The sequence below is a fragment of the Macaca thibetana genome, chromosome 7 (genome assembly GCF_024542745.1).
Source record: "Macaca thibetana thibetana isolate TM-01 chromosome 7, ASM2454274v1, whole genome shotgun sequence".
Taxonomy (NCBI): Eukaryota; Metazoa; Chordata; class Mammalia; order Primates; family Cercopithecidae; genus Macaca; species Macaca thibetana.
Genome location: NC_065584.1, coordinates 141,412,269 through 141,439,892, shown reverse-complemented (window position 1 = coordinate 141,439,892; position 27,624 = coordinate 141,412,269). Strand labels below are relative to the sequence as shown.

The following is a 27,624-nucleotide window of genomic DNA, read 5'->3' as shown; positions in this document are numbered from 1 at the left end:
TATAAATACCATTGCCACTAATCAAGCTACTGTTAATTCTTCACTTTGAAAGAGGCCCTAGAGTTTTCAGGGTACGGGTAGTACCAGTAATACCTTCCCGTACTTCTATTCTTTATGACATATTATTTATCCAGTTCAAACATCTATGAGAATTTTAATATGAAAGCATTTATTTTACATAAAACATTCTGAAAGCCTTTATTAAATGATGAAGGCAGCATCTTTACTATAAGAAGTGAGTCTGGGCCAGGTATAGTGGCTCATGTCTATAATCCCGGCACTTTGGAAGGCCAAGACAGGAGGATCACTTAAACCTAGGAGTTCAAGACTAACCTGGCCAAGACAGCAAGACCTCATCTCTATTTAAAAAAAAAAAAAAAGAAGAAGAAGTGAATCTGAAATGTTACCACATAGGAGGCATGATCTGTTAATGTTGCTCTAGGACTTTTCTTAAATCAAAACAGTGTCCCAAATTCTCAACTGCGTGCTATGGTCTGCTTCTGAAATTATATGCATACAGCAGAACTGTCAAGCTACAAAAGCTCCTTAAAAGCAATCTTTCTCTTATTCTCTAGTGACCAAGTAGCCACAGCCCCTGTCATCCACCTCACTACAGGCAAAACTCAGAACATCTCTGGTTAAGAGTTCACGTTCACTTGGCTAGAACTAGACACAAACAATGGGATGATTCAAAGAAGAATCATTTATCAGATCTATGCAACTGGCCCACTATAAAACAATAAGGATCCATAAAGATGACTACTGATCATAGACAATGCACACCCAAGTGACAATGAGGAAATGCATTGGATAAACAAATAACAGTAAAGGTGGTCCGCTTCATTTAAGTCTTTGGAGTTTGCAAGGACACACAATTAAGCCAATGTTGTGAGCTCATGAAAAAATCCATTAGACCAGATAACTTAAAAAAAAAAAGAAAACAAAACTCTGTGAAATATCCTCTACAGATAGTACGGCAGTCTCAAGCCAGAGTCAATCGCTTTGATCAATCTTCTGTTGAATATCTCATAATATATAAACAGAACAAATCCACTGTAAGTTGAATACTATGCAAAAGACTGAAGACTTGGTGAGGTCCATGAAAAAGGTGTTAAGGAGCCATTTAATCAAATATAAAGTCATTAATGGATTAGGATCTGAGTTAGAAACAGTGGGTTAATAACTAAGGAGAAAAAGCAACAAGATTCAAATGTGAAATATAAGACATATATTATTACCATATAAATTTTCTGAGAAAAACATGCCAAAAAAAATCAACAACTAATTCTTTGTTTAAGACCTAGTGAATAATATATAGTTCACTTTTTAATATTATATTAATTTTAATTTTTGAAATAGTTTTTAAAAATTCAAATAAAACATTTTTTTCCCTGTATTTTCTGAAATCCTGGTTACTCTTTCAAGTAATTCATTCTAGGATGAATTATCCATAGATAAGAGGGATCTGAGTCCATACAGGATTCCTCTGGAAAGTGTGGAACCTCTTTCAAACTAAGGCGTTGGTATTACTTTGGTCTCTTGCAGACTGGGTAGAAAAGAAGCCTTCAGGTCATCTCTGGCTCACAGAAACAGCTTCAGCTTCAAAGAATGGCTATCAAAATTCATTCTAACCATAGAAAGAGAACTGCTTTTTAGGCTGTAGAGGCAGGGCAGGGGCATGGAAAAGGTGATACTGCCAGGAACAGGATGTTATAAATTAAATGCACATTTCCACTGAAAGAAAACATTCCATACCACTAAGGAATAAGGTGTCTTACAATATAATATAGCAACCAGGGAGCAATCTGGAAATATTAGAGTGAGGGATCTAGAGAAGGAGAGACCAGAACACTGTATTCTCACCTTTTCCCATTTCTCACATCCCCTATTCTTGGCCCAATTTGCCTCTCCAGTTCTTATTCTTTCAACAAAACATTTGTAAGGTGAAAGAGGGAGGCCTGATGACCTTGTTTAAACCCCTAGGTCCCCCATGCTCCAAATCAATCTACTCCTAGCCTTCTTAGATAAATGGGTTAATAAACACCACTTTTTGTTTCACCCGGTTTAAGTTAGGTTCTGTCACTTATAACAGAAAGAGTGCTGACTGGAATAAATGCGACCCACAGTAAAACTTTTCCTTATCACCTCTAGTTGTGCCTGAATGTAATCTCTTCTGAATGTCTGTAAGAATTTATTCGTATCACTGACATTCTGCCATGTATATTAATTATTGAAATTCTTATCCCTCTATCACACTAAAATAATAAAGTCTGAAAAGATAGACTGAATATTATTCACTTTAATATTCTACCATTCTCCCACACAGTACTTTCCTCTGTAAAAGGCAGAAAAGGCAGAAAAAGGGCACGGTAAAGGGCAGAAAAAAAAATGGATGAATGAATACATGAAAAAGATGGAGGAAGGTATTCAACAACTCAGACTGGTTAATGAGAGTTAAGCAGTAGTCAAAGAAAGAAAAAGCAGAGCTATAATGCAAAAAAAGGTAGCAAATGAAACAAATGGTTGAACACGAGAAGTTAAAAAAAGGGAAAAAAAAGCAACGTAGAAGAAAGGGACTGTGTACTAATTAGAATCAAGAGGGTCAAGGCCATGTTTCTTTTTCTGTTTTGTTTGTTTGTTTTTTAGAGATGGAGTCTTGCTCTGTCATCCAGGGTGGAGTGCAGTGGCGCGATCTCGGCTCATTGCAACCTCTGTCTCCCACATTCCAGCAATTCTCCTGCCTCAGCCTCACAAACGGCTGGGATTACAAGCATGCGCCACCATGCCTGGCTGGTTGTTTTTTTTGTTTTTGTTTTTGTTTTTTGTATTTTTAGTAGAGATGGGGTTTCATCACGTTGGTCAGGCTGGTCTCGAACTCCTGACCTCAGGTGATCCTACAGCGAGCCATTGTGCCTGGTCAGGGCCATGTTTCAAACTAACGAGTCATTTCATTTTTCTTGGCTTTAGTGCCTTCAATTGTATCTAGGCTCCTTTCATTCAAGTTTCTCTTGGTGCCAACATTTTGTGTTTGTCAGTACAGCCAAAGGTCAGAGAATGTAGATCAATGAATATACAATCATATTCTTTCATGAAACTTAGGCTTAATAAAACAGTAGAAAAAGTAAAAGGCCTCATCCTTATGAAATACTATCAAATCAGATACTATTTCCCTTAAACACTTCATAATCATTTTCAATATCTCATCTAGTGAAGAAATTTCAAGTACATCAAACTTACACATTTTTTTTTTTTTTTTTTTTAAAGACAGGGTTGGATCTATTGCCCAGGCTGGAGTACAGTGAAGTGATCTGGCTCACTGTAACCTCCACCTCCTTGGCTCAAGCAACCTTCCCTCCTCAGCCTCCCAGGTAGCTGGGACCAAAGGCATGTGCCACCATGCCTGGCTAATTTTTTGTAGAGACAGGGTTTTACCATATTGCTCAGGGTGGTCTTAAACTCCTGGGCTCAAGCAATACTCCTGGCTTGGCCTCCCAAAGTGCTGGGAATGTGAGTCACCCCGTTCAGCCAAAATCGTTACTTTTGAGGGCAGGGTTGTATTACCCTTCGATAGTCTGAAAATGGTGATTCTACATATTTTGTAACTCTAGGAGATTTCAGAATTTTTCATAGGTTATAGAGCAAGCAGTATCAAGTTTACAAAAGAATTTTCTCTGAAATTTGGTTGAGGTACCAGATATATGGAAAAATAGTATACTTGGGCTTAAATTCCCAGACAAATCCACTGAAACCTATGTAATCTACAATGAAATGGAAATAAAACATAGAAGTTTTACCAGAGGGGCCCTTTAAGTTCTGAGATACAGAAGGTGGAGTTAAGCAAAGACATTCCAGCAGCAATGCGAAGACACTTGGTTTGCTTATAAGTCAAATGCTTATAAGCAGAGGTTTGACAATAATATACTTGAGCAATTAGACCCAACCTGTTAAATGAGTTAACATGCCTAAAATAAGTTTCAACAGTATATACAGTCTGCCCTCTATCTGTGGGTTCCACATCTGTGAAATCAATCAACCACAATTTGAAAATATTCAGGGGAAAAAAATGGATGGTTGCATCTGTGCTGATGTACACAGACATTTTTTTCCTTGTCATTATGCCCTACACAATACAACGTAAGAACTATTTACACAGCAATTACATTGTGTTAGGTATTATATGTAAGTTATAGATGATTTAAAGTATATAGGAGGATGTGCGTGGGTTATATGCAAAAACTATACCATTTTATATATACAAGGGAGTTGAGCATCAGGGGACCCAATCCCTCACAGATACTAAGGGATGACTGTATAGCAATTCTATTAACATCATGCTATTTTACTTTTCAGAGATCTTTCATGATCTTTTTTTTTCCCTTAAAAAACCAGAAACATTTCTCAGTGTCCCATGGAAAACTAGTTTCTCAGAAGCTAATGATGCTTTTTACAGAAAGCCTTCTGTGCCTAATGTGATTTTGGGGTGTAGGAAGCTAAACAAAGTTAAATCAGCTTCTTTTTTCAGAGTCTTTAACATTCCAAAGAACAATCTGAATTTCTAAGAGGGAACAACTGACACAAAATGGTGTCCAAAGTTATTTCACTGTGGAATCGTGACTTTTTTCAATGGTCATCCCTCAAGATCAGTGTCTCCGTAATTATGGTTTAAGAAAATGCTGCGCTAGTAAAAAACCTGAGATATGAAGAAAGAATAGGTATCTTAAACACCTAAACAGTGTGGCCTAATGGAAACAGCATTTAACTAAGAGTCAAGAGATACAAGTTCTACATTTAGTTTTGACATTTACTGGCTTTGTGACCTCAGAAAGAAACACTTAATTGTCCTCTGCCTTAGTTTTAATCATTTGCAAAATAGCAATTATAATTCTAGTTGCAGCCTTTTTCAGGGTTGAATAAAAGTTATTAAATTTATGAGATTATGGAATTGTAAAATTCTAGAGCTGTATAAGACCTCTGAAAATTCTCAGCATTACCTTATCAGAAAGGCAATGATTATTTTCAGAATCTAGATTAAAATCCACACCTCCTAACTCTCAGCCCTGCAATTTCCCCCGTACCACCACACATTACATTCACTCTTGAAAAGAAAAATTGTTAACAAACCATCTCTAGAGGCAAAATAGGGTCTCAGAAAGGAACACAATTAAGGGTCTCAGAAAACAAGCAAAAGTGAAGATAATCTTACACCTTAAGTCTCCCTTTTATCACATATAGACATACATACATCCTAAAATAAGTAAAGCTTATAAACAAGTAGGGATAAAAAGATAATAGTAGTTTATTACACAATCACTTGGGGATGGAAGGCAGGTAATTCTGTGAGAATAATTTGTTTCTAAGTTCAACCAGTAAACTGATCCTGCCATCATCAAAAATATGACTAATTATGAATAGGTAAAGGAAAACAAATATTACTGAAATTAACGAGAGAATCAAGGGTGGAGAAATGGACCAGAGCCGGAAGAAGCTTGAGATAGACAAGGGTACTTGGTGATAGTAGACTTGAACTGACCATGGGATTCACTGCTATGGTCAAAGCTTTTCATCTAGTTGTAATATTACAGAGTACAGAATTGCTTGATGCTAATTACCTAGTGATGTGTCAAAAAGATGTACTTATTTCACTTGAAACATAAGAAAAGCCCTCTTTCCCATATTGACATATCCACAGGAGAATTCTGCAATTCATAAAAGAAACATTAACTGATTCAGCATAAAACACTTCAAAATATCTACATGAATATATAAACACACTTTTTGTCGCAAATAGTTCATTACTGAATTGTTATCAACCCTTGTTAGACAAAATTTCACATTTTTGCAATGTACAAAATCATTAAAGTGCCTGGAAGCTCTATCACAGAAGACAGTAGTGCTTTATAATCCACAATTTCTTCAGGCAAATGTGCTTATGGCTGAACATAATACTCAAAATAACAACATTCCCTAGATCTACAATCCCTCCCCTACTTAATGGTGTTTTTATATGTTGACAGCAACATGAAATGTTACTGCTTTCCTTTTAGTTTTAACTGTTTCTGAACATTCATCATTCACAGCACCACTCTCAACTGTTACCTGTAGAGATGACTGGGTATCAACAGTTCCAAATGCTTCGAATACTACCATACACATCTCAGCAGAACTTTAACAATTTAGGTTTTTCAGCCAGAAACTCCCTTAAATTATCAAACAGCCAGAAAAGTCAGTCTATAGATTGTAATTCTACATATTGCTATAAACCCACATGTTTGGGTGTCAGTTCAGTTACTTCAGCTCATATCGAGTTGGACTGCCTGTTGCTATATGGAACTGCATTGTGATTTAAGAGGCATTCATTTCCAAAAGCAAGCTATTGTTGTGCAGATTGTTTACACTGTTGTTAGACTAAGGTATCTCATTTGATCATTTTTACTGAAAATAAAGATAAGTGAAGTATATCAGATATTGCCAATGACCAGTGAATTTCTTTTGAACCTATCTGCTTAATCATTTCAGGGTTCTCTCTCCTTCTTTTATATATAAGTAAGTATTTTTACATTAGGTAGTTAAAACTCACAAATAAAACGTATGGTCTGGGCCAGACATGGTGGCTCATGCCTATAATTGCAACATTTTGGGAGGCTGGTGCAGGAGGATCACTTGAGGCCAGGAGTTCAAAACCAGTCTGGTCAACACAGTGAGGCCTCATCTCTACAAAATAAAAAACAAAAAAAGTAGCTGGTGTTGTGCTAAGGAAGGAGGACAGCTTGAGCTCAGGAGTTCAAGGCTGTAGTGAGCCATCATCATGTGACTGCACTCTAGCTTGGGTGACAGAGTGAGACCCTGTCTCGAAAATAAGAAAAGAAAATGTATGGTTTGTATATCTGCATCTGATACAAAGTAGTACCTAAACAATGTAGTTCAGATGAATGCAGAATTTTTCATTTGAATTGTTAAGAGATCAATCTACTTACAAATAATTATTTACTTCAAGACTTTTTTTAGATGTTGATTTTATACACAGGGTATGGATGACTATTAAAAGTATTCTAAAAATCATCTGAAAACTAAAGAAACCAACAAGCACATGCTTGTAATTGCTCCAACTGAGAAAATGTTACCTCAAAGTGAATTACAGAAATATTGTTAGTCAACATCTGCTCAGAGCAAGTGACTGACATATACACCTCTTAGTATTCATTTAATTTCCACACTTGTCCTGTACAAAATTTTAATCGTCATCTTGGCACAAAGCTGTGCTAATGATGAAATTCCATTGGGCCTAAAAGTCATCTCTATGAGTGAAGAATAAAGGTAAGAACATAAATACAAAAAGAGCAATTTCTGATTTTTTACAGTTCAGAGTTATATTCTCAATTAAGAAAGCTTAGTTTAATCCAAAATTACAAAAACATTGACTTTTACTTGCCCTACTACACTTAATATAAATTAAATCCTACTTGGGGAAAAGTTATACTCCAAAAGGAAATTATTTGGAGTGTTACATGGATTTTACTTTGATGGCAAGCTGAATTAAAACTTTAAAAAATAAATTAGAAAGTTTTCCCTACGCAAATAATTTACTATAAACCTAACTCTGATTTTTTATCTGGAATGATAACACATTTAATACCGTGATTTTCAACACAAGTTTCATTGCTGATTAGATTTTTTTCACTCTTCTGTCATACTCTAATGGTTCTTCTGGCTTCAAACTGTCAACCACCTTAGGCAAAATCCACACTAGACAATCAGACTCTGTCTCCTCAACACTACAGAGAATAAAGGAAACAAAGACTGTGCAAAGCAAATCATTTTACAGAAATTGCAGACCACCAGGATTTGGGATTTGGGTAATCTACTTAGATTAGTATGGCTGTGTCTTAAAAGGATGATTCTAAGATCACAATATAGGTCATGTCCTTAAGAAATAAAATAAGTAATGAAATCAATGTCTATTACACAAACTTTCAATATTTATATGATGCCAATAACTGGTAAAACAGTTATAACTGGTAAAACAGATGAAAGTTTTTGTAATATGCTCAGCCCCAGCATAAGCAAGAAAAAAATGTCATAAAACATACAGATTATTTTCAATCAGGGTTTGCAAAAAGGTAAAATATTTACACATTTAAAAAACGGTATTCAAACTGAAAAAAAACACGCTTGGGTTTATAATTTTAGACTGAACAACTTTAAACTTTCATTTGAGACAGAGAAGGAGAAAGGAAAGGAGGGGTGTTTTGCAGAGCATGATTAACCACAAAGGTTTTGCCAAAACATAAAAATCAGGTTTAGATGGTAATTCATACCCTTCTTGAAAGTGCAACTTCACTTCTTCAAATCAAAACTTTTAAAAAGTCCTAGTATGAAGCCAAGTGCTTAAAACAATGCTGCAATATCTAAATGTACTATGTTTTAATCAAATTGTGCCAGGAGAAATAGTGTCCAATGCAAGTAAAATCTGCCTAAAATCACTGCTATGTTACATTTTTAATTACAACATAATACTACTGTTAAGAGAAATAGTAACATCACAAATGCCCCTAAAACAATACTTCTCTGCCCCAGAACACATGTAATGCTTGAGGTCACAAAGACATTGTCAAAACTGACAATCAAAACACTGCCACTTCCTTTTTTGACACCAAAACAATAATGCTTTAAGAGAAGACTCCAAATTTTCTGGACATTTGATCCTCAAGCTGTGCTGAACAAGAAAAGCCCTAAATGCCGCTAGAAACTCAAGAACTTTCTTCTAGATACTTACCTGTCCCTCCTGGACAAAGGGATAAAAAATGTCTCTGACCAAAGAAGCTTTGAGAAGACTACTTGCAGAGAATTACCAACTTACCCATCAGATTTGAGTTCATGAAAGGTGTTGGGGACAAGCCGTCATGGGCTCCTAATCGACTGTCGTTCAAGTGATCACTGTAATGAGGGCTGTCTGTAAAACCCTAGGGGGAAAAAAGATCAGAGTATTAAAGAGATTATTTGGCAGTCCCGCTAATTGAGCATAATGACACTCACCTAATTAATATACAGACTTACTTACACATGGTCATCTCTAACCAAGTTTCTTGTTCATTATTTGAAAAGCTAACAGCAGAAGTGCTTCTTTTATTCCTTTTAAGATGTTAATGTCAAAAAACATTTTCTCAATGATCGTAAAGCAAAGTGGATTTCTATAAATAAACACTAACCATGAGCACCAATGTTTTCAAAGTATCAGCTTTTCTGATGGGATGGGGAGCTATAAGAATTCTGTAAATTATTACTAAAATTACCTCTAAGATTACTTTACATCCAAAGGGAAGTACAATGGATAATTTTTTTAAAAAAATGAATTAAGAAAATATATTTCTCAATTGTAATAAATTAGGGAAATGCTTATCTTTATCCTCCTATTCAATCCCTTCCTCCAGACCCTAAAAATAAAGGGTTAGGCAATTACAAGTTTGACTTAAAATACTAAAACTAATCCACAATCAATATGCTAGAAATGAATCCTTTCCCAAATGGCAAATATTCAACAAAAAAGGTCTATTTATACTCATTTTAATACTACTGTAGTATAACAATATATATTCCTACAGAAACCGAGCTATGTAAAAAGGAAAACAATTATTAAAAATAGCTGATTTAAATTATTAAGAAATTACAAACACCATAAAAACAATAAAGCTAATGTTACTTTTCACAGTAGCTGTTATTACATTTCTCCTTATAGTTGAAAACATACTTTTTTTAAAGCAAAGGGGAAAAAAGGTAAAATTTACAAACAAAAACAAGTGTTACAAAATTACTATGTAATGAAACCTGGACTGGTTCTCAGACTTTTACACACTCTTAAGTACAGCATCTCTTCCAAAATCATATTGTTTCTAAAGAAGGCTTTGAACTCTATTAATTAAAACTGCAGGTCATATATATCTCTGCCAATTTAAAACCGACATGGTAAAAACCAAACAAATGTATAAGAAGCCCAAGTAAGAGACAAAACTACGCTGGCTCACAGAAACCAGAAACCATCCAGAATCCCCTGGGACTAAAAAAATCATGAATCACTGAACATTTATCATTACCCAGACTGCAGGCTACCATTTAAGAGGACATTAGTGCGACTGGAACAGGCCTCACTATCTTTGCAGGCATGCTGTCAGTTCAATGAAAGGGCTAGGAATAGAGGGCTAAATAACTGTCAAATCATTACAAAGTTGCTTATAGATGCATGTCACAACTCCTTCTGCTGTTCTGTTTTAAAACTAATCTTCTGGGAGTGCTAACTCCCAAATAAATCTTTGTTTCATTTTTACATACTTTAGAATTACTGATAGACATGTGATAGATAGACATTCAAGAAGAATCTGGGTGACATTCACAACTTATGACCACAAGTGTTCTCTGGTAACCACAACTGTAAGTCCTGCCTGATACAGCCACATTTAGTAGACCCTATATATGAAATAGGATGGCTCTTAGCTAACGTCACCCCATAGAGTTTACCTTTTTTTTTCTTTTTTGGAGACAGGGCCTTGCTCTGTTTCCCAGGCTGGAGTGCGGTGGCGTGATCACTGCTGACTAGCCTCAACCTCCCGGGCTCAAGTGATCCTCCCACCTCAGCCTCCCAGGAGTAGCTGGAACTATAGTAGTGCACCACCACACCCAACTAATTTTTTAAAAAAATTTAAGAGATGAGGTCTCACTATGTTGCCCAGGCTGGTCTCAAACTCTTGGGCTCAAGAGATCCTCCAGCCTTGGCCTCCCAAAGCGCTGGAATTACAGGCCTGAGCCACCACGCCTGGCCCATAGAATTTGCTTTTACTACTTAAAATGAATACTAAGTGACAAATCACTATCTCACATACATCTGGATGTTCTCTCTGCCACCCTTCCCACTGTCATTCTTAGGCACACAAAGGAAGGCATCAAAACCTATAAACATACTCACTTAAATATTGTTTGTCATCCTAAAACAATACTACTCTAGAAAAATGGCAATTAAAATGTGCTTGCGGAACAGCTACATTGTTCACACTACATTTGAATGCTAAAGGAGAATGAAAGAGTAATTTTGCATTCTCCCAGTTCTCCTCATTCTTGAACAACAAAAAGTAAAAACACTGCAGTTTTTTTTAAAAAAATTATTTCCTAAAGCACCACTATATAAATATATCTAAGTTTGAAATATATTTATGGTGTCGCTAAATGACTACACATAATTTATTAACTTTGTAAATTACACGTAGTGTCTTTTACCCTGCTAACCTAACCTTTTTGCTGTTCCCACTGCTAATGACCGGGATTGTCATAGTGCACCAGAAAATAGGAGTCTATAAATTTTTTTCCTCAAATACAAGCAAGAGTTGGACATGAATCCTCAATATGTACTTATTGGGATTATATGCATATACTATTAATCCACATATCAAGTATCAGTAAGGCATAATTTCTCTCATTTAAGGATAAAAATTAGATATTTTCCCCAACACCTTAGAGGTTCAATTTAGCAAAAGCAACTTTGTTTAAACGTCACTGTCCAAGAGACAAGAAGGGAATAATAATTCTTCATCTACAGGTGCAAACTGATGCTGGGAGAAGGAACAATAGACTTGCAAAATGTTTGTCACAGTTTTACATTACATACAACTGTACACCAAAACTTCACTTCAAGGACTGGGGGTAGTTTACTGTTTGGGATTATTCCTGTCATTCCTTTCACACAGTAGTAGTAATACCCACCCAGAGTATAACTTTTGGTGAAACAAGGTGAATAGTTATGAGATAATTCACAAATATTTAAATAAGATTAGCACAAGTCATATGTTTAAAATCGGTTCTAGAAATGTACAACTATTAGCATGTCAATGTATCATCTAGTTGACTGATACCTACAGCAGTGCTTTGCAGACTTCAATGTTCTTATCAAACAAGTAGAGATCTTGCTAAAATGCAGATTAACATGCATAAGGTCTTGGGGGTGGGACTTGAGATTCTGAATTTCTAACAAATAGGTGATGCTGATGCTGCTGGCCTACAGACTACACTTCTAGTAGCAATAACTTAGACAACTTGGAATAAAGATCTCTTTGATAAACACAGAATAAAAAGGTCTAGAAAGGTGACAGTCAGGCACCCCCCACTGAAACCATATTAAAACACCAGAAGTTTCCAGATAAGTATAAATTAGGCAGAAACCCCACAGTTTAAAGAGAAAAAAAAAAAAAAACTACAGCAATTAGAATAGCAAAATGTTTTTATGTATGTATTCATCCATGTAGTTTTAAAAGTAGAAGGTAGCTTAGCTATCAAATAGAGTCCCAATGAAAGAAATAGGTTAGTTGACTAGGAGTTTAAACTTCTTCTCGAATACCAATAAGCATGGTTGCTCACAGAGCAAAAGGGAAAAATATCATAAACCAGAGCACTCACAGGGCTGACAGAATAGAAGACAACAAAGCAAAATAATGTAGTAACTTCCAACAGGCTGGAGAACACAGGTTGAAGGTAAATGGCCTAAGGGAGTGGTTGCAGTGACAAGAAAAGAACAAAAACCAAGCAAGCAATGGTTAAGTTGGAGCTGGAGTGGATCAACCAATGGGACTGGTAAATGAATGCTATTTCAATTTTAAAATATAAAGGAAGTAAATCAGTGAGATCATTAAATATACAACTATTATGCTGCATATTCTAAATTGATAGAAAGTTACTATGCTAACAAAACGGGTCAAACATGGCTCCCAGGACTCTTAATTAAGATCTTCAATTCTATTAATAGCCACTAAGGTAAATGAGATTTTTTAAATACATGAGATGATATACATCATGAAGGACAGAGCAATACTATCAGAATTATCTATTACACCAGCCTTTTAGCCACAATATGCTATTGAACACAAAAATATTTCCAAATACAGCCTAAACAATCACTGTTCCCATCTTATAAAAATGGAAAGCACTCGTTATTAATAATTGATAAAATCAGTTGATGCATGGAAAGATTACAAAAACCATTAATTTCTATACTTAAAAATATGTCTAAAATTTAGTTGGTAAATCTTAAATAATTCCATCTATGAATGCATAATACTTCACAAAAGCTTTGATACTACAAAATGTGGTCTATAAAGATTTCATACTTTTCTCTATGTTCATTTCCTGATACAGGAACTTAGAAATGTTAATCTCTGCTACAGTATGACAACAGACCTGAAGTGATCAAAGCAGCTTCCATATTTAAACTAAACAGCACATAATCAAAAAAAAATTTTTTTTTGAGACATGGTCTTGCTGTTGCTTAGGCTGGAATGTAGTGGCATGATCACAGCTCAACGTAGCCTCAATCTCCTGGACTCAAGCAATCCTCCCACTTCAGCCTCCTGAGTAACTGGGACTACAGGCACACACCATTACAGGCACACACCACCATGTCCAGCCAATATTTTTATTTCTTGTAGAGATGGGGTCTCCTCTGTCGCCAAGGCTAGTCTTGAATTCCTGGGCTCAACAGAACCTCCCATTTTGGCCTCCCAAAATGTGGGCAATCAAATCTTTCGTTGTATCCAAGGTGGCGGGGGGGAGTGAGGGGGGGAGAGAGAGCGAACACATCTAGTATTATTTATATAATAGTACTCTTATCTGGTTTCTCACTTCAAAAATACAAGAATTTTTTTCTTTTGGTTAATTTTTAAAATGGCTCATTTAAATAATTTATCTCATCTAATTTATAGAGTATCATCACCAGAGGATCTTTCCCAGTTCAGAATACACTTACAATTTTACAAACATATGTTGTTATTTCTTTGTATGAAAATCAGTTTAAAAAAAGAAACCACTGTTTTTAAAATTCTACTAAAAAAAAAATCTTCAATTCTTTTCAATGGCTTTTTTTATGCAAGGGAGGAAAAGATGCTCTTTGAATAAAGATTACTTTCTCAGGAAAGCTTTCCCTGACCCTAACAAGACCAAATTAGGTGAGCTTATTCTGTGCTCCCACAGCAGTGAGCATTCCATCATTGCATGGCTCCTACTTATTAAAACTGTCTATGTAATTATCCATTTAAATTAAATCATAATTATCTGTTATAATTACACAGCATAGTGTAGTGGATAAATGTGAAATTTTTGGAGCCAGACTGGAAGGTAATTCCATCTTTGGTACATACAAGCTGTGTGGCATGGGGCATATTAAAACTTTCTTAGCTCAGTTTCCTTATCTGTAAAAATGTAGATGATGGTAATAATAATACCTTCGCTTCACAGGTTGTTACAAAAGGACTAAATGAGTTAATATATGTAGCACTTGGAAAAGTTCCTGGCACATAGTAAGCACATAATAAATGCTAGCCATTATTATTATTATTATTATCATCATCATCATTATCCGAGTTACAGACTATGTCTTACAAATTCTGATAGTACAGGGACCCTATGTTTTTTTCTTTTTCCCCCAACAATGACATCCTCAAAATGATGCCTGCCACATACATAGCAGATGCTGAATAAATGACAATGACAAAGGGATAGGAGGAGGTTTTAGCTGCTAAATCTTTAAAATGCTGCTGAGTTTTCGGTATTATATATGTCCAATCAGTTTCTCCATAGACCTCATGGTAACTATCAGAAAGAAAGGTGGTAAGAAACTAGCTTATCTAACCGGATTGAACAAGTACCCACAGGTTTCTGGAATTCAAAGAGTTATAAGATTTCCCACGAATTACTGAAATCTTATAGCCTCTAAGTGGACAAAAGCCAGCAGAATCAGCCAAAACCCATAAGCCATCAGAAAGCTCTGGACAAGGCCTGGATATAAATGAGTGTTTATGCTTCGAAGTGAAATACTAATAAAATGGAAAGTTAAAAAAGAAAGAATAAATGCAGTTTCAAAGAGAGAAAAGTGCTCTTACTGTACTTCTGTACTTATCCGATGATAAATTGCCAACATTAATGTCTAGATAAATAACGTTATACTTCATAAAACAAATCCTTGAATGTGACTGTCTCTCAGTTAAACACAACTATGAAAAACTCAAGTGGGTTGACTTGATCACAACAGTCTCTTACCTGAGACTGGGAATTATGTTTCTAGTTATCACTCGACTCTCACAACGGACAAGCACACTAATGGGCATGCAGTAGGTGACTAATAAAATCTGTTAATGTAATGAATGAATGAAAAATAAACACTACTCCAGTTAATGAATCAGGTCTACATCTGAAAAAGCTACTTAATAGTATTTTAAGATTCTGATATCCTTTAACAGGTCAATACTAATATATAATAAAATTTCTTAACAGGGAGATGGATTCTGTCATCCAGGTCCATAAATTTCTACAGGGCAAGAACTTTTTATTCCTCTTCATAATCCCAAAAGAGACTAGCACAGAATTTTGTGTGTAATGAAGTGCTTAAATTTTTGTTGAGAGGATGAATAATCTCTTCAGGTAACATTTTATGCATGAATGCTAAGTAGTTTTATAGAATTACTCTAATCCAAGGAAAAGCGAGCCTTGAATTGGCCTAGGTAGAAGGAAGAGAAGAATCAAAAACTTTTAGAAATAGAAAGAATATTCAGAAAATATGATGGATACATGAGATGCTGCTTAGCACAAGGGCCAGTATTTTTATAAAATTACCTGTCCTTAAAAACTGTACTATAAAGTGTGATATATCTAAACATTTTTTGGAAACAGTTTATTCTAATGTATTGACTCTATACCCGTAAAAGGTTTACTGAAAGATTACATTCACATTAATATACAATTTTATAATATACATTTATAATATACAATATACAATTTTCTCCCTTTGCCTTCTATACATTCTTTATTTCCAAGAAGTATTCTTCTGTGAAATACCAGATAATATTTTTTAAAAGCCAGTCTTTCGCAGATAGTTTGAGAAGCACTAATGTACATCCTCAGTACTAAAAATGTGGTCCTTAAAACTGACTTTTTGGCAAATTCTGGGAGTTTGTTGAAATGCAGAAGCTCTGGCAGAATCCTAGGCCTAGTGAATCCAGAATCTGCATCTTAACAAGATTTACAGGAGATTTATAAACAAAATGAAGTTTGGCAAGAACTGGTTTATATTATCCTGTAAGCCACAGGGTCTGGTACACCGTAAAACAGTATTAGCCCTATTATTTCTTTTTCTAGTACCACTAGCACTACATCAAATCCTAAAGAGCTCACATTGTAAAACCACAATTCCACTGTCATGTTCATAAATCTGTCTATCACATACTATATACAACTAGTAAAATTAAGAGTTAAAATATTACTGTCCCCCTCCCAAGAAAATCTCACCTTTTACATAATTTAAAGCTTTTATCTTCTACTACTATAAATAAATGGTATTATCACTGAGCATGTAACTGCTCAGTAAATATTTTTATTATTTCCTGATATTTGTAAAATCAGTTAAAACAAATCAAACATAAGGTACAACATAATTTTATTAAAACCCATGCTTAAGAAGTAACAACTAATTGCAAGAAGAGAGAACATCAGCCAACGAGCAAAACCATGTTCTTACATTCAGAGGATAATATATTTTAAAGTAACTTTAAAATACCAATCCCATATGTTGAATGTTTATTTTATAACAACAGGCTGGAAAAATAGGAGCAAAAAAATACATAATAATGCTTAACTTCTATAAAAATTTATAGAGCTGGTGCGGTCGCTCACACCTGTAATCTCAATACTTTGGGAAGCCAAGGTGGGAGGATCACTTCAGCCCAGGTGTTCGAGACCAGCCTGGGCAACACAGTGAGACTCTGGTGCTACAAAATACAAGAAAATTAGCCAGATATGGTAGAATACGCCTATAGTCCCAGCTACTTGGAAGGTTGTGGTAGAAGAATCCCTTGAGCCCAGGAGTTGGGGGCTGCAGTGAGCCAATATCACGTAACTGCATTCCAGCCTGGGCAACAGAGCCAGAGCTCTTCTCAAAAAATTTTTAAAAATTAAAAACAAATAAAGTTTACAGAAAGAAGACTAGAAAATTAATTATAAAAAGTTTTAATATTTTTTCATTTTATTTGCCTATATTTTCCAAAAATTCCTAAAACAATCATTTATTTTTCTAAAAGATATATTATTTCTCAGTTTTTCCGTTAACATGATTAAAATAACATATACCCATTGCAGAAAATAGAGAATGTACAGAAATAGCATCAACTAAGCAGGAAAAAAATCTCTCATTTTACCTCCACTGAAATGCAAACGTCAACAAAATATGACATATTTTCTTTCAATTTTTAAATGTTTCTAAACTAGTCCAGACATATTAAAATGTACATAATAAAAAGCCATGTGCCCACGACTCAACAAATAGAACATTACCAGTATAGTTTAAACCCCTATGTAATTATAATTCCCATTAGAAGCAAACACTATCCTAAATTTATCATTTTCACACATTACTTAATACTTCCATTACATATATTATCTAAATGATATATAGCATCATTTTGCATGTTTCTACATAGTATCTTTTTTTCTTTATTCAGTTAACATTCAATATATAAGACTGATGTATGTTGACAATGTGTAGCACTGGTATATACATGTCAGTCCTATATAATATTCTACTTACAAACATACCACAATTTATCCAGTTCCCTATTGACATTCAGCTTGCCTCCAATTTGTCCCTATTACAAATAAGGTTGTTATAAACATTTTAGGAGTATGTCTCCTTGAACGAATTTATATGAAAGTTTCTCTTGGGATCAATTATCTAAATGTGAAATTACTGGTTTGCAGGGTATGCTCGTGTTCAAATTTACCAGATACTGCCAAACTGTTCTCTAGAATAGAAATATATTATCATTTGGGGGAAAGTCTCATATCTCTTGCTGCATCATGAAAGCCCCAAACTTATGAAAGGTGGCTTTCAAAATCCCCTTGTAAGTTGTATGTAATTTGTGACACACTTCCCAAACGATAAAAAGCAAAGCAATCATGATTACATTTCCTTATCAGTTCACTTAACCCTTAGTGTAGCTACATTCTTATCTGAAATAGTTTGGCTTGGATCCAAAGGCAGTCCTTTTCCATAAAAAATGTTCAAGGCACATTTGTTAAATGAGTTAATCTTTGCTAGCCTCCTCAGTTCATCTTAAGTTTCTATAAATAAAGTTGCATACATTACTCCAGGCACCAATAGATTAAAATCTGCAAGAAATACCATATATTTTTAGTTTGTCACTGGTATCCTATCTTGATAGCCAGTGTTGTGTGGACTGTTAAGAGTCATGGCAACAAGGTTGGCTGCTCCTGATTTTTAGATTCTGACCCATGGCCGTAATAATACATAGTTCATGATTAAAATAGTACTGCATTATCTTGGTAGGAACCATTAAGACAGTACTTTTGAATTCTGTTACTAGTCAGGGAAGTTGACCATGAGCCATTTATTTATACTGCCTCTTCCTACCCCATGACTAAAGCCAATCATCTTTAAGGGTAAGTTCCAATTCAAAGTAAAATAGGGAAACAATGTTTCTTTAAAAACTGGCTCACGTATGTGCTAAATCCCTGACCTAGATTCATTTCCTTGAAGGTGAAAGTAGATAAGCCACAGCTGATAGATCAGTGGTTCCTTCCAGGAATATATTACCAAACTTTCACTCATCCTCCCTAATTTGAGGTTTTGTGTAACAGTATTAACCATAATAGCATGGGCCAGCTGCAGCGGCTTTTGCCTACAATCTCAGCACTTTGGGAGCTGAGGCTGGTGGATCACTTGAGGTCAGGAATTCGAGACCAGCCTGGCCAACATGGTGAAACCTTGTCTCTACTAAAAATACAGAAAACAAACAAAACATTAGCCGGGTGTAGCGGCATGTGCTTATAGTCCTAGGTACTTGGGAGGCTGAGGTAGGAGAATCACTTGAACCCAGGAGGTGGAGACTGCAGTGAGCTGAGATCGCGCCACTGCACTCCAGCGTGGGTGACAGAGTGAGGCTACATCTAAAAAATAATAACTATTATAATAAAAAAAATAATAGTATGAGCATACATTTGGCGATACCATTTGCCAGAACTTAGGCTAAAGGCTTTATTCATTTAATCTTTACAACACTATGAACTAGTCACTATTATTCCCATTCCACCGATGAGGCAAGAGGCACAGAAAATTTACACAGCTCACCCAAAGTCTAACAGTAAATAGTAGGATGGGGATTTGAATCCAGGCTGTCTGTCCAGAGCCCACCATGCAATGTTGCCTTTCTAGTAATAACTGCTCCTCCCTACAACTATTGTGAATTGAACGGCTCAATGATAGGCTGAAGCCATACAAAATGAATAAATCTGTTCAAACAGTAATTCATAAGTGATAAAGGAATGAAAGTAGGAAAATGCAACAACAAAACAAACAAAAACAAAAACAAAAAATTTTTAACTACCCAGTTTGGCAAATGGTGCTCACAATAGTGGAGACAGTCATAAGAGCTTTAGTGAGCTGTTTGGACTGGGGGACTCTGATGAAGCCACAAACAAAATGGGAAATGGAAAAACCTCCGCTGCTAAGTGGACATCTACTGCAGACATTTTTATCTACCGCAGAACTTTTCTCTTGCCCAAGGTGGGAATAGGTACAGTAGTCTTCTGGGATGCTAAGATAATTACCATGGAAAATGTAAACAGAGGCATCAAAAAACTTAGAGGCAAATTTCTACAGCATCAGAGCCAGTAGTAGAGTACCCTTATGTTAGATAAAGTTTATGATAATGATTTGGCAATTATAGTTAAGAATTAATATTCATTAATAATTAAATGGGAAAGGCTATGTAACTCTGTTCTAATAAAAGGCATCCGAATGGCCTAGTTGTAATGCACTGACAACTGCAGAAAAGGAAATTATTCACATAGATACAAAATCTTTAGGGTCAGGGCCCTAAATCCAACATCAATTGAATGCTCAACAAGAGAAACAGCATGATAGGGGGCACTAGTCTTACTTAGGGACTCTGATTTGTTGCAGCACTGAAGCTTCCCAGAAACAGCAACTGAATGCAAAAAGGCTTGTTAAGAGACAGACCTATTATCTCCTTCCCCAATTCCTAGACCTCTGAAATCAACAGTGATTATCTGGCTAAAGGACACAGGTGTCATGTGAATATTCCAACAAAGAACGGGCAATGAAGGAAGTCTTCATGTCTATTTAACACCAAAAGCAGACAGTACCCCTGCTTTCAGATGTACAGTATACAGTTTCTCTTGCAAAGTGTTCAGCAGTTGAAATGCTAGAACTCCCTTTGAAAAACAGAAAGGTTTCACTATCAAGTTATGAGAGGTAGGTGTAACTGTGAGTATATAACATATACAAAACCTAACTTTTAGAGATAATCTTTAAATGATAAATTAGCTTCTTAAAACTAAAATATAATCCTGTCAGTAGAGACTTGTATTTTCAATGAGCAGCTTAGTGAAATAACTCAACAGGTTTTTCTTGGATGTGGAATAATTCCTCATTTTTAACTTTTGTAATTTTTCAATTTGAAAGAGCATCTAAATTATTTTTTAAGAAAGTTACTGTTTTAATTTGAGAAAGCATTTTTAAAACGATCTTTAAGTCTCCTTAAATATCCCAAAATCACAGCTTCAGAATCTGTGAATCTTCCTATTAGTATGTTAATACTTTATAGATTTATTTAAAGAAAATATCTCTTCAGGTTAGCCCTTATAAATACGAAGAATAAAGGAAATAAATTCTAAATACACTGTCCTCCCATTTCCATAGCACTTTTGTAACTAAAGAACATTTTACTTATTTCTGCATGGTTGTCAGTCTCCTTTCACTGGAAAAAATCAGTAAATAAAGGCATTTCCTTCTCTAATGACGTTGGAGAACAAGGCTGAGGAACAACCGCCAGGGGCTACTCATTTCCCAGTTTGAGAAACATCTACTAGAATTGAATAAAATCACACAGCGGAGGGATTTTGTGGTTATTTGTGTGTCCAGATATACTGACTCGTATCTTACCTCAATTGATCTACTCAAACTATGTGAATTTATAAAAAATGAAAGCAGAAAAAGAACTACTGTTCCACTCCATCCCTACTCTACCAAAAAGCATTGATTTGTATCTTGGAGTAAGCATGAGATGTGGAAGTGCCAGCAATTCACATGGATTTTTTAATGCTTCTCAGTGGAAGCATCTCCATCCATGGCCATGATTCTAGTGTGAAAAGTAATATTCTCCATATAACATGGTATGAAAACACAAGTCAGCAACTTCATCTAGTACACAATCGAAGAAATAACTATCTGACCCATTACCAGAGAAAAACTCTATTCTGATGTGTGTATGTAAACTGTGAAGCAAGTTTAAGTGGCATTACTTTATTGGAATAGTTCCAGCTAATACATGTAATTAAAAGTAAAAAGCAGTTATTTCCTAAAAAGTAAAATTACACTTGAATTCAGACATTTAGTCCAAATTGATTCTGCTTTACTATATTTGCACCCAATGCAAACTTTTCACATACTTACAAAAATGAGTTAATTACATTTGCACAAAATATAAAATTTTCAGATACTTACATAGAAGACCAGCATTCCTTTCATAACAGGTCACAGTATTACCTTTCTTTTCTTATACCCTTCCTAGGAATATTAAAGCTAATTGTGACACAAACTGAATTGTCCATGTGATCAAATATGAAGGTTTTCATCAGCAGCAATAACTGAAATGAATTTCCTGTCTGCTTTGAGTTCTAATATTTTTAATGCATACTGTCAATCTCTATCCTAAATGCCAGGTGTGTTTTTTGATACTTCATCTTCTCGTCTTACCTTCTCTCGATTTTTAGCCCCCATTTTCTCCTTCACTACTCATCTTATTTTTTTACCTATCTCTTCATATATGTCAATCCACTTATTAATGAAATTAAAGAAATTAAAATATGTATATGGAAGAGTGACAATGCCTATGTATATATGTGTAGTATTGCCTATAATATATTAGGCATTGTGCCAGATGATAGGATGCAAGAATAACTAAAAGTCTTTGCCTTCAAGGAGCTTACAGTCACAAGAAAAGAGAGACATTATCTGAAAATATTTTAATAAACTGAATAACCTTTTCATGAGGTCTGGGCCTGACATGCATGTACCACATTACAGCTTCCAAGGTTTGATTACTACAATTGGACTCCCTAGTAGTCTAGGGGGCAGGATGATAATAAACGGTAAAAATTTAAATGAAGTACAAACCAGTCTGCCAAATTACAAGTTAAACTTGCTGGGTTTTGTATGAAGAGTTTAGAAGATGCTGATACACCAGCACAGCTTCAAATGGGAGCACCAAAAGCAGAACAAATACTGTTAGGCAGGCAGAAGTCACATTAAGATTTGCTAAAGAATACCCTAAAGCAAAATGAAACATATTGATAACTGGAAAATAAAGTGTCAATCACAACTAAGTTTTATTGAGTAACGTGCCAGCACTGTTAACAATATCCATGCCATTCTGTCAGTTAATTTAACCCATATAACTTATATATTGAATAATACTATATTTCCCCCATCTGATAGATGAGACAATAAATGTGTTATTTAAGTTTGTGGTATCTAGTTAACAACAGGTAACTAACACAAAAATTAAAAAGAAGAAAATATTATTAACAATCTTGTCAATAAATTTGAAGAAGTAATACTTCTCAACTAATTCTTTCAGGCCAGGATTAGCATGATAACAAATTCTTACAAAGAAAGTACACATACAAGTTTTTTTTAAATAGCTACAGATCCGCCAGGCATGGTAGCTCACGTCTGCGATCCCAGCACTTTGGGAAGCCAAGGTGGGCAGATCACTTCAGGTCAGGAGTTGGAGACCAGCCTGGCCAACATGGTGAAACCCTGTCTCTACTAAAAAAATACACAAATTAGGCAGACATAGTGGCGGGTGCCTGTAATCCCAGCTCCTAGGGAGGCTGAGGCAGGAGAATCACTTGAACCTGGGAGGTGGAGGTTGCAGTGAGCTGAGATCGCGCCCCTGCATTCCAGCCTGGGTGACAGAGCAGGACTCCATCTCAAAAAAAAAAAAAAAGAAAAAACAAACAAAACTACAGATCGATATTACCTGAATGTAAAAATTCTTAATATTTTAGCAAATTAAATCAAACAATTTAAAAATGGCAATACATACTAACCCAGTACTAGATAGCCCAAGAATGCAGCGTTGCTTTAATATTTTTAAAATATTAATCAATATAACTTCTATAGTGACACACTAAAAAGGAAAAATCATCTGACCATTTCAACAGATGCAGAAAAAATCTTTTATAAAATTCAACATCAATTTTTCTTAAATACTCTCAACAAATTACATTGACAAAGGAACTTCCTCGATCTAACAAATCACATCAATAAAATCTATAGCAATTATCATGCTTAATGGCAAAACACTGTCTATCCCTAACATTAGGAACAAAGTCCATTCTTAACCACATCTATTCAACATCATACTTGAAGTTATAGCCAATTCCATAAGGAAAAAAAAAATCTGGATTAGAAAGGAAAAAGTTAAATTCTCATTAACTGACAGACAACACATTCTTCAAACAAAATCCTCCGGAATGTCCAAAAAAGCTACGATAACTAGTGAGTTCAGCAAGGTTTCAGGACGCATCGTCAATATACAAAAATCATTGTCTTATATATTAGATATGAGCCAAAAAATGCAATTAAAATACTTATAACAGATCAAAAATTATGAAACATTTAGTTAATAGATTAAACAGAAGATGTGCAAGACTTGTTCACTAAAAACTATCTAAAAATACTAACAGAGATCATGTCACTGCACTCCAGCCTGGGCGCCAGAGCAAAGCCTTGCCAAAAAGTTAAAAAAAAAATAAAAAAAAAAAAAAAATATATATATGGAAAGTAAAGATTTAAATATGGAGATATATCATATGCATGAATTGAAAGCCTCCACACTGTTAAGATCCCCTCCAACTGATCTACAGACTCAATGTAATCCTAATCAAAATCCTACACAGCTTAGTAGAAACTGACATACTGGTTTTAAAATCTCCAATGTATATGCAAACAACATAGAATAGTTCAAACAATTTTGAAACAGAATAACAAGGTGGAAGACTTATACTACCTGATACCAAGATTTATTTTAAAGGTATAGAAATCAAGACAGTTACGGTATTGGTGTGAAGATAAATCAGTAAAACAGAATACAGAGCCCAGATATCGATCCTCACATATATGGTCAACAGACTTTTAACAGAGATAACAAGTTAACTCAATGGGAGGGAAGAAAAATCTTTTCAACAAATGGTGGTGGCAAACTGGACAGCCTTACGAAAAAAAAAATTAACGTTGACCCTGACTTGACATCTTATACAGAAACAAACTCACAAAGGATCATAGATCTAAGTTAAGAGCTAAATGTTTACATTGCCTAACTTGCTATTTCTTGAGACTGCTACTAGCAGTCAAACTACATTTCTTAAGTAATATCGAGGGCATTCTATGATGGAAAAAAATGTAGGAAGAAGTTTATTCTTCTCCTTTCGTAAAGATTTATTATTTACTACCACCTATTAAAAACTAAGAAATCTAATACCACAAAGAGCCCATTTAACTAATACATAAATGTTTTAGACTACGAAGCTCTGTATTTGTACACTGCTTGTTAATATGCCATTAAGGACAGTTTGAGAAATTATGATCTTATTCAAAATTTTTGTTTTACACATTAGAAATCTGATGCCCATCCGAACACAGTGGCTCATGCCTATAATCTCAGCACTTCAGGAGGCCAAGGCAGGAGGATCACTTGAGCTCAGGAGTTTGATAACAGTATGGGCAACATAAGTGAGACCCTGTCTCTACAAAAAATTAGCCAGACATGGTGGCACAGGCCTGTAGTCTCAGCTACTTGGGAGACTGAGGCAGAGGATCACTTGAGCCCAGGGGGTCAAGGCTGCAATAGGCCATGATCGTGTCACTGTACTCTCTAGCGTGGGCAACAGAGCAAGACCCTGTCTCAAATTTAAAAAAGAAAAAAAGAAAAAAAAAGAAAGGAAGAAACCTCATGTCATATCCAGAAAAAGTGACCCATTTGACCAAGTTCATTTGTCTAATGAGAGAACTCAGGCTTAAATTCTCTGTTCCTTGTGTTACAAAACAGATTATCATTTTCACTTTGTATACAATATGCCCTGGAGGTTTCATAAGCAAATATTCCTTCTATTTCTGGACTTTTACGCTCCCCTAGGCCATCCTTATCACAGCTTTTATCATTCTACTGTACAATAATCTCTGTTTTTCCCATAAGAATGAGGACTCCCTTTATGAAATATAAACTGATGATTTTTGTTTTGCACAACTAATTTCAGTGACAAGAAAACAGTGAAATCTCAGTAAAAGCTTCATGAATGAAAGGAGTTGGAAAAAAAGGATTTCCATGTTAACAACATAAAGATGTGCCTACAGAATTCCAAGAGACTACAAAACTCGAAGTAGGAAAGAAAGATACTGAGGAAAAATAATATAAGGAAGTAAGGCAAAATTAGTGGAAAATCAAGAATAATATGCAGACAGCAAAAACTCAGAAAAGTCAACTCAATAAGATGCAACAGTATTACCAACATGGAGAAGATATTTGGTTCAGAACAGCTGGCACTTAATTGCTTAATCACAAAATAATTTCTAGACCTAAACACCAGAATATACTCTGCTCCACGCACAAAGCAACAAACTGATTACGATGTAAAATGACATTTAAGTAATTATTTCATTTTATAAGAAAAAGGTTAAAGCATCAGTTCAATATGTTGAAGGGAAACATTTCAAGCTTGTTCTCAGAATAAAAGTGTTTAAGTATATGACAACAAAAATACATGACACAAAAATCTAACAATTATTGATGATACCAATCCTTTGGCCTACATAAGCTAATTTAGGTCTCTTAAATGCCTTAGAGATGCATATCCCTTTAAACAGATTTGAGGAACTGAAACCTCTTCCTTTCCTAGACTGTATTAATCTGCAATCTGTTATAAGAATATAGATTTGCATAAATTTACATTCATAAGAATGTGGGTTGCCCTATTTCTTTTCCCCAATAATCTCCAAATCCCAAGATGTGCAATACAGAACTTTCCAAAAGTTCAAGTGTGGTGCTACACCTCTCTAATCCCAACTATTCAGGAGGCTAAGGTGGGAGAGACACTTGAGCCTGGGAGGTCAAAGCTGCAGTAAGCCATGACTGTGCCACTGCATTTCCAGCCTGGGCGACAGAGCAAGACCCTGTCTCAAACAAACAAACAAACTTCTTGCTGGGTATTTAAAAACTCCAATAGTTCATCATCTTTTCAGGACATACTCCAGGAATTCAAAACAGCTGCCTCTCCAATGACCATCCAAGATTTGAAAAATTCCTAACATCTTTCTTATTTTTTAAATCAAAATGGGCATGAAATTTCTCATGGGAGTGTAAAAAGAAGTACAATGTATAGATTTCCATATGAGCTAAATACTGTATAAAACTTCCTCTATTAATTCTTGCACACTTCCTATGAGAAAAATTTCTTTGGAGATGAGAAATCTGAGGCTCAGAAATTAACTCTCTCGTCCAAGGTAAAATAGAGTGAGTGGTAAAAACTAGAAGCAAACATGTCTGATTCATCCTATAGCTCATTTTTTTTTAATGTATAAAATGTAAATACTGTTTTTATAAGAAGTAAGATGGCAGTACCGTTATCTTAAAACTTCTAGAGACTCTGTCCTTAAAGTCCTGCACAAGTAGAAATAACCGTTCTGGGGTCTCTTATAATTTGGCAAATGCAACATAGTAAAAAGGGACAGTAATTTAGAGACAGCCTGGATAAAGTCCTAAGTATTTAATATAATATCTGGTAAGTTATCTACCTTTTCTTTTTTTTTTTTTTTTTTTTTTTTTTTGAGACGGAGTCTCGCTCTGTCGCCCAGGCTGGAGTGCAGTGGCCAGATCTCAGCTCACTGCAAGCTCCGCCTCCCGGGTTCACGCCATTCTCCTGCCTCAGCCTCCCGAGTAGCTGGGACCACAGGCGCCGCCACCTCGCCCGGCTAATTTTTTGTGTTTTTAGTAGAGACGGGGTTTCGCCGTGTTAGCCAGGATGGTCTCGATCTCCTGACCTTGTGATCCGCCCGTCTCGGCCTCCCAAAGTGCTGGGATTACAGGCTTGAGCCACCGCGCCCGGCTATCTACCTTTTCTAAGCTTCAATTCTGTCACCTCTAAAATGGAGAGGATTTTAAAAACGGCTTCTTGGTGAGCTGGTGTGAAGATCAAAGCAGGTAACGTGAAAGTGTGTAAGCTAAATTGTGACAAGTGCTGGTTACGATTTCATTGTTATTAATTAAAAAACCCAAGTGGGTTCAAAAAAACACGTTCAGCCAGAATTTATCCTACTTTTTATTCCCACGAATAAGCAATCTCTAAACTTACGGAAAAAATATTAAACAGGCTGTCAAGAAAGACCTCAACAATTACAAAAAGGGACATAAAGATTCAAAGATTAATATGCTTTGATTTTTACTTATTAACTTTAAAATCTGAACAATTAGTTAGAAGATTAAAAAAGAAAACTAGAGATTAGAT

The 27,624-nt window shown here is 35.3% G+C and overlaps 1 protein-coding gene across 4 annotated transcripts in view; it reads right to left on the bottom strand.

Moving 5' to 3' along the window:
• The window catches only part of TCF12 (transcription factor 12), an 884,529-nt gene that overhangs the window by 189,083 nt on the left and 667,822 nt on the right, over positions 1 to 27,624 (bottom strand). For all 4 annotated transcript variants that reach the window (XM_050796814.1, XM_050796815.1, XM_050796816.1 and 1 more), the window contains one exon: positions 8,858 to 8,960. In XM_050796814.1, the coding sequence (XP_050652771.1) occupies positions 8,858 to 8,960 (103 nt within the window). The remainder of the gene's footprint in view (positions 1 to 8,857; positions 8,961 to 27,624) is intronic.